The sequence below is a fragment of the Dama dama genome, chromosome 12, assembly GCF_033118175.1.
Source record: "Dama dama isolate Ldn47 chromosome 12, ASM3311817v1, whole genome shotgun sequence".
Lineage (NCBI taxonomy): Eukaryota > Metazoa > Chordata > Mammalia > Artiodactyla > Cervidae > Dama > Dama dama.
This window is the reverse complement of record NC_083692.1, coordinates 14,947,981-14,959,959: the sequence shown is the minus strand read 5'-3', so window position 1 is coordinate 14,959,959 and position 11,979 is coordinate 14,947,981. Positions and strand designations below refer to the sequence as shown.

General features: G+C 46.3%; 1 protein-coding gene across 4 annotated transcripts in view; it reads left to right on the top strand.

The window, feature by feature from the left end:
• The first annotated feature begins 6,657 nt into the window (after positions 1-6,657).
• The window catches only part of ADCK1 (aarF domain containing kinase 1), a 130,666-nt gene continuing 125,344 nt past the window's right edge, over positions 6,658-11,979 (top strand). The window contains exon 1 of one of the 4 annotated variants that reach the window (XM_061156515.1): positions 6,658-6,778. Coding sequence is in view for 1 of the 4 variants with exons in the window: in XM_061156517.1 (XP_061012500.1) it covers positions 7,248-7,250 (3 nt within the window). In the remaining 3 variants the exon portion in view is untranslated. Of the gene's footprint in view, positions 6,779-6,961; positions 7,251-11,979 lie in introns of those variants that run through there. The other 3 variants (XM_061156519.1, XM_061156517.1, XM_061156516.1) reach the window with 3 other exon arrangements.

Here is an 11,979-nt window from a genome sequence, read left to right as displayed (position 1 = left end):
GGTCTCTCTCTCCTTTGGCCTCCAGGCCTCCTGCTCACACTTGCCACTGGCTGCACTCAACTGGAAGACAGAGGGCAGGTGAGCCCTGGGGATGCAGCCTGTACTGGTCAGCCTCGTGGGCACGGGCAGGGCAGAGAAGGGCGGAGAGAGGACCTTGGGGAGGACCCAGAGGCTGGGCAGCACAGGGGCTTACTCATGCCTGCCTTCCCTGTCAGTCTATCGAGATAGGACATTGCTTACAGACTCAAAGAATCATGGAATGTGAATGATGGAAGAGCCCTTAGAATTCTGCCCATAGAATCCCTTTATTTATAAAAGGGGCTTTCCTAGACAGCTTGGATGGTAAAGAATCTGCCTGCAGTGCAGGAAACCTCAGTTTGATCCCTGGGTCAGGAAGATCCCCTGGAGAAGGGAATGACAACCCACTCTAGTATTCTTGCCTGGAGAATTCCATGGACAGAGGAGCCTGATGGGATACAGTCCATGGGGTTGCAAAAAGTCAGACACAACTGTAGGACTGACACTTTGCTTTACAAAAGAGGATACTGAATCCCAGGGAGGGGAAATGACAGGCCCAAGGTCAATTGCTAATTAGCATAGGCAGGACTGGAACCCAGCTCTCTAGCTCCCAGTCCAGCATGCCTCTTAATTTGAGGCAGTTGGTAATAAAGGATTACTGCTGAGCCAGCTTGCCTTTCTCCTTCCTGATAAAACTGCTCAAAGGTCTCAGGGTGTATTTTACTTTGACCCTAGACATTTGCCTCAAACGATTCCCTCTCTAAATAGATCTGTGATCATCGTGGGTTGCCTGTTCCAGAGAGTGGGCTCTGGAGTCAGACTCATGGGTTGGAAGTCCAGCTCTGCCCTTCCACATGACCTTGGACAAGTTGCTTAACTCGCTTAGCCTTAGTTTGCTCATTTATAAAATGGGGACAATGATGATATATATGCCATGTATCATGATGATTATATGAGAAAATGTCTGTACTTAAAGCACTTAGACTACCATCTGGTAATAATAAGTGCTTTATAAATGATAGCATATGTGTGTGTTTAAAGACTATCTATTAGACTATATAGATGTATATGGGAAATATATATATAGTCCAATAAATAGAATTGGAATTCTGCTTAAGAATTTATATGCTTTTTTCAACCTTACTGAGCTATATCAGCTATTTTTTCACAAGGAATTTTTCTTCTCCCTTATGACAGATAAGAAAAGTGAAGGGTATGTCAATTAGATTTCAATAAAGCTGGAGGAAAAAAAACCCGAAGAGCCTGGGTGACGTGCTTTATGTGGGATTTCTCAGCCAGTCACAGGCAGATAAGAAATCCCTGTTCTCCATATCACTGCAGCCCCCGGGTTGGAAATTAATTCCAGATTACTTATCTTGACTTATTTCCTCCCAGGTATTAAAGAAAATCCCTTTCAACCTTCCATCAAGTTCAGGCCAGTTTGACCACCTCATGGGGCAGGCCAAGCAGGTTTCTGCCCTTCCAGTCTACTACGTAAGTTTTTATGGATTGGCTTGCTGATCCTCTGGCAAATGCTAAAGTGTCCTCGGGGGTAGCTGGCTCCTGACCTTCTGGCTCTGGGTCTGAGTCAACTTCCTTTGTTCTACTGGAACATTCTATCCTGGACAGGTGCCAATACAAGCTTCAGGCCAATAGCCCATGCCTCCTTCTGCTGCTGCTTCTGTGGACAGACTCCTGCGGGACTTGCTCCTCTCTGAGATGCTGCTGGGAGCTAATGCAGCTTTTCTGCCTCCTTTACCACGGACCCTAAGCCCCCTTGTTCCTTCCTCTGCAAGGCTCTTTTTTCGTTGCCTTAAAGAAGAATCTTGCACTTGGTTTCTCTTGCTTTTCCTCTGGTTGGCTATGGGATGCTTTCTCACAGATGGTCCACCTCTGGGATAAGCCACACAACATCCCAAACGAAAACCTCTCTTGGACGGCTTTTAATCAGTAAATACTCAATATGCCAACCCAGGTTGTGCTGTCCCAGAAATGCACCTGGGACTCTGGCAGGTTCTGGGAAGAGTTAGTTGCTTCTCTTAATGGTTTTGGTTGCTCAGTGCATTTTCCACTTAGTTTCTCTGTTCATATCTCATGTCAATTTAAAACCCTTCAGTGTGGGAATTCCCTGGTGGTCCAAGGCTTAGGGCTCTGCTCTTCCACTGCAGGTGGCATGGGTTTGATCCCTAGTGGGGGATCTAAGATCCTGCATGCTGCATGGTGTGGCCAAAGGAAAAAAACCCCGAAACAAACAACAACCACCACCAAACTTTCTACAGCAGAAACCAACATAATATTGTAAAGCAATTATCCTCTAATTAAGAACCCCCCCAAAACCCCACAAAATGAACAAACAAACAAACAAAAAACAACCTTCAATGGCTCCCTAGTGCACTTGGACTAAAACCCAAACTGAGGAGCCCTCCAAAGGCCCCCTGCGGCCCAGCCCCTGCCTGCATCTCTTTCTTCCTCCCACACCAATCTCTCTGTTTAGTTGCACTGGGTCCTTCCTGTTCCTCAAACGTCCCAAGCTCTTTTCTACCCCTGGGCTTTTGTGCTTATTGTTCCCTTTGCTTGGAACTGCGTCCTCATCTTCCTCATGGCTGACTTCCTCATCCACTGGGTTGTGACTTCCTCAAAGAGGCCTTGTGCGACTACTCTATCCAAAGACATAATACCAATTGCATTCAGTTACTCTTTACTACACCCCTCCTCCCCACTCTGCTTTCTTCCTTCACAAGGTTCATTACATCATGCAACTATCCCGTATGTTCTTTGCTAGTCTATTGTCTGTCTCCTTCTCCGTCTCAGCCAAATGATGCTCTGGGAGGGCAAGGACCTTGCCTGTTTTGTTCATTATTATATTTTCAGCACCTACTGTGCATCACCCAGTGCCAACTGTGTATCAAGCACTGTGGACCAAAATCCCTGCTCTTATGGAGCTTATATTCTAGTGGAGGAGACAGAGAACAGCTGTCTTAAACAAATGAATGATGTAATTTCAATTACTGATGAGTACTTGAATAAATAAAACAGTGTAAGGGGATAGAATGTGCCTGAGGGAATGCAGACGAGTGGTGGTAGTTAGATAAAAGTGATCAGGAGAGGAGGTGTTGGAAGAGAGAACAGATTGCTGGGACAGGGCAGACCTTTGAAATTATGGGGGGACAGCAAGTGTAAGGGCCTCAAGGCAGCAGCCAGATTGAGGGGTTGAGGAATAAACAGGAAGCTGGTGTGGCTAGAGTGTGATGTGAGCCGGGGGAAAAGGGTGGGAAACAGAGGCTGGAGACAGAGGGAGTGGTAAAATAGCCCTGTGGAGAAGGGAGGGTTGGGTAAAGAGTTTGCATTTTTTTCTAAGTGTGATGGGCCACATCTGTACAGCAATATTCAATTTCCAAAGCACTCACACTGTCTCACTTGATCCTTATAAGAACCTCTGAGGTTAAGTAGAACAGATGATAGTTAATATTTTTTATCAAGAAGGAAACCACCATTTGATCATTTTATCAAGAAGAAAACAAAGTTCTACCAAATTAGAAAACTTGAGTCACACAGTTCAAACAAGGTTCTTTACTTTTTAAAAAAAATATTTATTTATTTGGCTGCGCCAGGTCTTAGTTGTGACATGTGAACTCAACTCTTAAGTTACTCTTAAGTTTTGGCATGTGAACGCCTAAGTTGCAGCATAAGGGATCCAGTTCCCTGACCAGGGATTGAACCTGCACCTACCTGCATTGGGAGTACTGTGTCTTAGCCACTGGGCCACCAGAGAAGTCCCTCATACAAGATGCTTTAAATCACTGGTGTTTAATCTTGGCTGTGCATGGAAATCCTCTGGGGGAGCTCTCTGCAAAATACTTCTATCTGGGTTCTGTTTCCTGAAAATGGATTTAAGAGGTCCAGGGCATGGCCCAGGAGGATTGTTAAGGCTCTACAGGTGACTCTATGGGGGCTGAAAGCACTGCTCTCAATCTATGCACTTTTCACTACATAAACTGCCAGCTTGACAGAGCTTTTCCACTAAGCTGCCCACTAAAACCACAGGGGAGTTTTCTAAGAATTACAGAGGCCCAGACCCCAGACTAGACTCTAAAAATCAGAATTTCTGGGGTTGTGGGGACTTCCCTCTAGGTCCATTGGTTAGGACTCTGAATTTCCTTGCAGGGCTGGGGGGTTGGAGGCAAGGGGTGGAGGTTGTCTGGGAACTGGGATCCAGCATGCCACCCTAAGAGGCCCGCCCCCCGCCAAAAAAAAGAATTTCCGGGGTTGGGGCTCAAGCACTAGCTTGTTTAAAATACTTTATGTGCCTATCTGCCTTGGAGCTACCCACATTTATTTTGAAATTGTTCCTGTCTGTTCTTGTCTCCTTTATTGTTCCTTTTGGGGTTTATGCCTTTTTATTCCTTTCCTGTCATTTTCATGGGACTTTAGGAAGACATGAATTTAAACGGGTATACCAAACATACCATGTTGAACTGGAAATTTGCTAAATTAAAATTAAAAATTTTTTTTTTTTCTGGTCACACTGCACACTTGCGGGATCTTAGTTCCCTGACCCAGGACGGAACTTGGGCCCTGGGCAGTGAGAGCACGGAGTCCTCACCACTGGACCATCAGGGGATTCACAGACAACTAAGTTTTAATTATAGAGGTTATATGCACACACAACATGAAAAATCATACGTACATTCACTGTAAAAAAATCAAATACTACAAAAGGGTACGGTATACACTGAAAGTACTCCAGTTTCACCTTCTCATTTCCATTCTTTAGCGTTAGCTGCTAGTCTGCTCGTAACAATTTCATAGTTAAAGTTCAATTAAAGTAATTGTTTTTAACATATTTTCTCTCTGTAGTTTAAATTTTTCCATTTTAATTTAAATGTCTTTATGCCTTTTGCTGTGTGCTTCATCTTTATGCTTTAAAAAAAAACTATTTTTATTATTGCTATTTTATTTTTTGACCATGCTGCTCGGCATATGGGATCTTAGTTCCCTTAGACCCCAGAGATCAAACCTGCGCCTTCTGCACTGGAAGCGGGGTCTTAACCACTGGCCCACCAGGGAAGTCCCCATGCTTTTTTATATGACTTTTCCTGCGCCTCGGCTGCTCCCTAACATCCATCTCCTGGGGGACGCCTGTTCAGCCTTTGATTCTCAGCCTGTCAGCTCTTAGTTTGTAAAACATTTCAAAATCGCTTGGGCAAAATTAATGTTTCCTTCTTTGTGTTCCTATACTACTTTGTTCATGACTCTATCTTAAGGCTTCTGATACCATTTGGAAATTATTCATTTTCTTGTGTTAGCACCTATATATTGGTACTTCCCTGGCAGTCCAGTGGTTAAGATTCTGCACTCCCAATGCAAGGGACACAGGTTTAATCCCTGGTCAGGGAACTAGATTTCCATATGCTGAACAGTGTGGCCAAAATATTTAAAAAACAAACAAAAAACACCTACACATTGCAAACTTGAGGTGGGGGGGCGGTGGCTGTATCATGCACCTCTGTACTGCTAGTTCTGTACTGTGGCTTTGTACTGCAAGTGTCTTCTCCCAAGTGGTCTTGTCTTTTTCTTCATGCCTTTTGATGAGGGAGTTCTTAACTTTCATGTCATCCACATTTACCAAAGTTTTCTATACCATTTGTGCCGATGTTATTTAATAAACCCTTCACTGAGATAGTAAGTAGGAAATTTTCCTTTATTTTCCTTCAGAAGTTCTGATTTTACTTTTTCCTTTTAAATTCTTCAATCTATTTAAGAGTTAGATTTTGTCTTGGGGGGGTGTGTTAGGGGTCCAACAGATAAGCAGTTGGTTCAGCTTTATGAATAATCTATCTTTCCCTACTGATCTATTAATATAATGCCAGCTCTGTCATATATCAAGATTCCACATATGCCTGGATTGCTTCTGAGCTCTCTAGGCTGTTTCATTTCCCCCCTCTGCCTATCCCCATACTAATATCCCATGGTCTTAATTTTTATAGTTTCATAATAAATGTTGATATATAGAAGGATAAGTCCTTGAAACATGTTACTCTTCCTCAAGAGTGTTTAGGCGATGCTTTGTCCTCTGTTTTTCCATATAAATTTTAGCTTAGCTTGTAAATGTCCACGGAAAATCTTGTTGGAAAATTTATTAGAATTGCATTGAATTGACAGATGAATCTTCCACCCCATCTCTACCCGCCATGAAGTATTAATAATAGCTCAAGAGATGTTTGTAGAATGAATGAAGGTCTAATGATCATTTCCAAAGTACACCTTATAAACACACATTCCATAAAAAGAGGTCAGTGAATGAATGGATGAGGGACAAAGATGACTAAGATAGAGCAGCAACTGTGTAAAATTTTTCCTTGCCTGTCCTAATACCTTATTTTAAATACACAAACCCACAACTCCATCCTCTTACTGAACATAAATCTATGACCAGTTTGGAAAGCCTCCTGCAGATAATTTTTCAGGCAGGCTCGTGTCCGCAGCGCAGGCAAAGAAACAGGCTACCTGCTACCCGCAGGTCAAGTGTCTGCGACGCCTCGGCCTCCCGAAGTGCATGGGTCCAGAGGGAGCGCGGTGTTTCTCCGGCCCTCGTCCCCGCGGCTGAAGGCACCAAAGAACTACAACTCCCGGCAGGCTGCGCAGCGCCCCGGCTTAACCAAGCGCAATCTCGGGGGTGGCGGCAAAGTTGCCCTCGAATCCCCGCCGTCCAGGCTGCGGCTGGAAGCCGAGCGCCGCGTCTTTCTGCTTCCCCACCCGGGTGAGTAGGGGCAGCCCGCCTCGGAGGCCGAAGCCGAGCCCGGGCCGCCAGGGGCCGCGGGAGCAAGGGGAAGCCGCAGTGGACGCGCCTCCGCTGGGGCCGCCGGTCGGGAGGGGACCCTGCGCCAGTGCCCTTGGCACCCGCGGGCCCGGCGCGCGGCCACGTGACTCCGGCGACGGGCTGGGGCCCCGCCTCCTCCGCGGCCGCTCCCGCCGGCTCTCCGGTGGGCGGAAGCGGGGCGCGCTCCCGCGTGTCCGGTGGAGTCGGCTGGAGGAAGGCAGCCAGTGGCTCACCCAGATCTCCTGAGGCCCTGCTGTCTGTGGCCTCCGAGGCGCCAGCGTCCCGGGGCCCGAGCGCGGTCTGGATCAGAAGCAAGGGCGCGCGGTTATCTCTGCCCTCCGCCTGGGCCCGCGGCGCCCAGCAGCTCGCCTTATCTGTAGCACTGGCTGAGGCTTCCCTGGTGGCTCAGATGGTAAAGAATCTTGTCCAGTTCAGTCGCTCAGTTGTGTCCGACTCCTTGCGGTCCCATGGACTGCAGCACTGCCAGGCTCCCTGTCTATCGCCAACTCCCGGAGCTTACTCAAACTCATGTTCCCTGAGTCGGTGATGCCATCCAACCATCTCGTTCTCGGTCGTCCCCTTAAGAATCTTAAATGTTTGAAGTGCAGGAGTCCAGGTTCTATCCCTGGGTGGGGAAGATCCCCTGGAGAAGGGGGAATGGCAACTCACTCCAGTATTCTTGCCTGGAGAGTCCCCATGGACAGAGGAGCCTGGTGGGCTACGGTCCATGGGGTCACAAAGAGTCGCTCGCGACTGAGCGACTTTTTCACTTTGCTGTGCTCTGAGCTTCCGGATTGCAAGGTAAACTTGTGCTGATGACAGCCGGTGTGTGGAGAGCTGCCTCTAGAAGACACCTACCGAGAACAGCTCTCTCCCCGGGTTAAGTGACATTTACTTTGTACTGACTAGGAAGTCATTCGATTCAACAAATACTTATTGATCACCTCCGTGATTCTTGGCACCTGGTGCTCAGGAAATATTTGTGGAGTTGAGAGTGAGTTAGACTTTATCTGTGCCTTCACACGTTTTCTTTAAGCAGTAGTTCTCAAGCTTCAGCGTGTATCAGAATCACCTGAAGGGCTTGGTTCAACACAGAAACCTGGACCACATCCCCAAAGTTTTTGATTCAGTAGGTCTGGGGTTCCCAGATGGCTCAGTGGTTTAAAAAAAAAAAAAATCCCCCTGCCAATGCCGGAGACTCAGGTTCAATCCCTGAGACGGGAAGATTCCCTGGAGTAGGAAATGGCAACCCATTCCAGTATTCTTGCCTGGAGAATCCCATGGACAGAGGAGCCTGGAGGGCTACAGGCCATGGGGTCACAAAGAGTCTGACATGACAAGCAGCCACACATGCACAGTTCTAGGGTGGGGAGCAAGTATTTGCATTTCTAACTTGCTGGTCTGGGGATACACTTTTGAGTATCCCTGTTTTGTAGGCAAGAAATCCTGTGAACTTACAGCACCAGCTCTTCACTCCTGGACCTGGGTCTTTCTATACTGGTGCCCGTTGAACTTGGGTAGTGATAGTAAGCATGTACGTATTACTTTGTTCACTGTAACTTCCCCCACATTTTATACAGATTTTCGTGTATAGGTCTACATGTGTCAGTTTCCCTGAGTTACATCCTATTTTATCTTACTGTGTCTTTGCTTGGCCATTTCTCAGCAGCCCTCAGGATGTAAAATTTGACCTCTGCTGGTAAAGTTTACATTTTTTTTCCTTTCTGATATACACATTTTCTTCTCGCACAAGGGACCTGTAAGATAAGAAGAGTGCTTGGTTCAGGCATCCACCCCTCCCCACCACGACTCACTGAATAAACTATTTCCGTTCAGCTATATGCATCAGAGGCGCCCAGCAAGCCCTGTTCTCATCTACTTTGTGCGCTCTTGTTTGGAGCAGACACACTTGTATTCAAGTTCTGACTGCATCACTTAGTAGCTTTCCAGCCAGCTTTCTTACCTTTTCTAAAACTCATCTTCCTCTGTAGAATGAGGATCTAATAGGATGCACCCCAGAATGCAGTTGTGTGAGTTACATGAAATGTTTAAGCACACTGTTCTTCCTGAGTCCCCCTCTCTCTGGATGAAATGAGTGGTAAATTCTACTCCTTGCCTGGGTGAGATTTATTTTTCCTCTCTACTCCAGGACTTCGGCATCCGTTGGGGATTCCTCAGCATTGATTTGCGACATTGAGTCAATGGATGGTATCATCCCCTTGGTCGCTTTTTGCCTATATCAATAACTAGACTTCCCTGAAAACCTGATCACTCTCTCCAAAGGTATTATTGGGTCTTTTCCAGTCTTGGGAGCAGACCAAAAGATATACTGCTCGTCTGTCTAACAGTCTCTCTAGGAAATGGGAGGGGTGCTGTGGTCACTTTATGGGATTAATGGGATTAGAGCCTTAAATTCTTTCCTCTGTGGTCATTCTCACTTGTGTAACCAAATAGGATGCAGTGATTCTGGGGTTATTGTCCTGGAATACGGCTTGGGAAAGAAGCAGCAGGTGGATGGTAGTTGAAAAGACCCAGCCCAGTGAACAGGAAGTGCTTGGTTCCCTACTAGTTCGATACAGGGGATGGAATTGCATTTGACCATCAACTTATCAGACTCTGCTCTTGCCTTGTCTCGTGACTTGCTGCTATGTTTCCTGTGGTCCAGCAAGATGGATCCCTTTCTCATCCTTGACTTGACAATAACGTAGCTGTCCTAAACGTTTCATAGCCTGGAGTTGGTGGCTTCTAGTGAGGTGCTTTGATCGATCTTGTGACATGCTGTTCATTTCTGGGGTGCCAAGTGGCGGCTTCCCTGTGCCTGGCTCTGTTTGGGGTTGGTAGAGGGTCAGAAGTCATAGTGACTGATGCAGTTACTTGAGAATGGAGGTGAGATCGATGGTGATTGGAGGTCTGTGAGTCCCCATCAGGGAGGTCACGTGCCATAAAGAGAAAGGGCTAAAGGGATTTCCGTTGTGTGTCTATGTGTGTTAGTTGCTCAGTGGCGTTGGACTCTGCGATTCCATGGACTGTAGCCTGCCAGGCTCCTCTGTCTACTCTGCCGTTTACCAGCTGAGCCACCTGGGGGTAAATCCCTCACCCTTTCTGCTCCTTGGTGTCCTCATTTATACCTGGGGGTGGCAGTGATATTTGTCTCACCTCACTGGGGAGGGGGATGTGTGGTACAGCTGTCCTTAGCCTCTGAGATCTAATGCCTGGTGATCTGAGGTGGAGCTGCTATAACAATAAAAGAAATAGTGTGCAATAAATGCAATGCATTAGAATCATCCCCAAACCATCCCCACCACTCACCCTAGTCCATGGAAAAATTGTCTTCCCTGAAACCGATCCCTGGCCCCAAAAAGGTTGGGGATCGCTGGTGTGGAATAACTAATGAGATGATGAGTGCAAAGGGCTGTGTGAAGGTCAGTTATTGCCAATATTATTATCTGATGGTTAGGTTTTGGGGTCCAGGGTCCTCAGGCACTCCCCCTCTCACCCTCAACTGAAAAAAAAGAAGGATGTGATGGTATGAGAGACAACTCAGATGAAAGTCAAGAAGGCAAGTAAATAGAACAGGGCAGGTGATTCATTAGCAAAAGGTTTAATAATGAAAGGTGTTTCTCATCGACAGACATATTTCACGGCTGACAGAGTCTTTTAAAAGACCCCGAGGGAAGCAACTCATTTACATGTTAAAGACTCACTGACACCTTTTGGAAAACTCCAGCTCCAGTCTATTTAGACACAGTTGGACTCCTATATCATCTATTTTATGTTTTACAATTTTCACCTCTTTTATTACTGAGGGCGTTTGCATGGAAACTGGGACTTGGGAGTTGTGTCTGCTTCAATGCTGCTTCTCCACTCAGAGGTGGTCTGGAGGCTGGGGGAGGCCTGTTGCCTAGAGGGACAGGCCTGGAGGTTGGTTCAACCTCAGGAGGATGGGGTTGGGTAGGGTGGCTGGGAGGTGGGGCTGAGGATAACTGGGGGAGGATGGCAGCCCTGGGTTTGCGATTCTTACCTGGGGACCTGTGTTGCTACTGACTCAGTACAGGTCTCACAGGTGTAGTTTATCCATCTCAGAAGGCCCCCAAATATGGGGTGGTTAGTTTTTATGGGCTAGGTAATTTCATAGGCTAATAAGTGGGAGGGTTTATTCTGACTGTTTTGGGGAAGGGGTGGGGACCTCCAGAAATTGGAAATTCCCACTTTTGACCTTTTACCGTCAGCCTCAGAACTGCCATGGCACCTGTGGGTGTGTCGTTTAGCATGCGCTAATGTATCACAATGAGCGAATAATGAGGCTCAAGGTCTACTGGAAGTCAAATCTTCTGCCATCTTGGGCCTAATTGGTTCTAACTAGTTTATGTCATATCTTTAACAGCTATGCCATTCTTTTAAAGGCTGTGCTCTGCCCTCTTCCCTACTGATTCATTTTGAGTGAGGTGGGCACCATTGGAGAGTTTAGAGAAGAGGAATGTATAGTTGGACTTAAGTTTCCATGTTGAAGATAGACTGGAATATTTTCACTCATTCATTCAGTGTTTTTTTTTTTTTTAAGCAGGGTTACTTATTCATTTATTTATTTGTTAGTGAATTCTGCCCTTTGCATCTAGTGGAAAAGGCAGACATTGGACCAGATTATTAGAGGTAAAAACAGTGCACAATAAAACCAGAGAGGAAGGAGCAAGGAAGGCTGGGAGGTTGACTGACAGAAGGCTTCGTAGAAGATTAGTAGGGGATTGACTGTGGGAGGTGAAGCTGGAAAGGTGGATAGGGATGAGAATAGGGGTGGGTCTTGAATGCCTTGCTAGAGAATTTGGACTTTTTGGTAGATAGTAGGGAGGTAAGAAAATCAGAGATACCAAGGGAACATTTCATGCAGAGATGGGTTCGATAAAGGACAGAAATAGTATGGACCTAATAGAAGCAGAAAATATTAAGAAGAGGTGGCAAGAATACACAGAAGAACTGTACAAAAAAGATCTTCATGACCCAGATAATCACGATGGTGTGATCACTCACCTAGAGCCAGACATCCTGGAATGTGAAGTCAAGTGGGCCTTAGAAAGCATCACTACGAACAAATCTAGTGGAAGTGATGGAACTCCAGTTGAGCTATTTCAAATCCTGAAAGATGA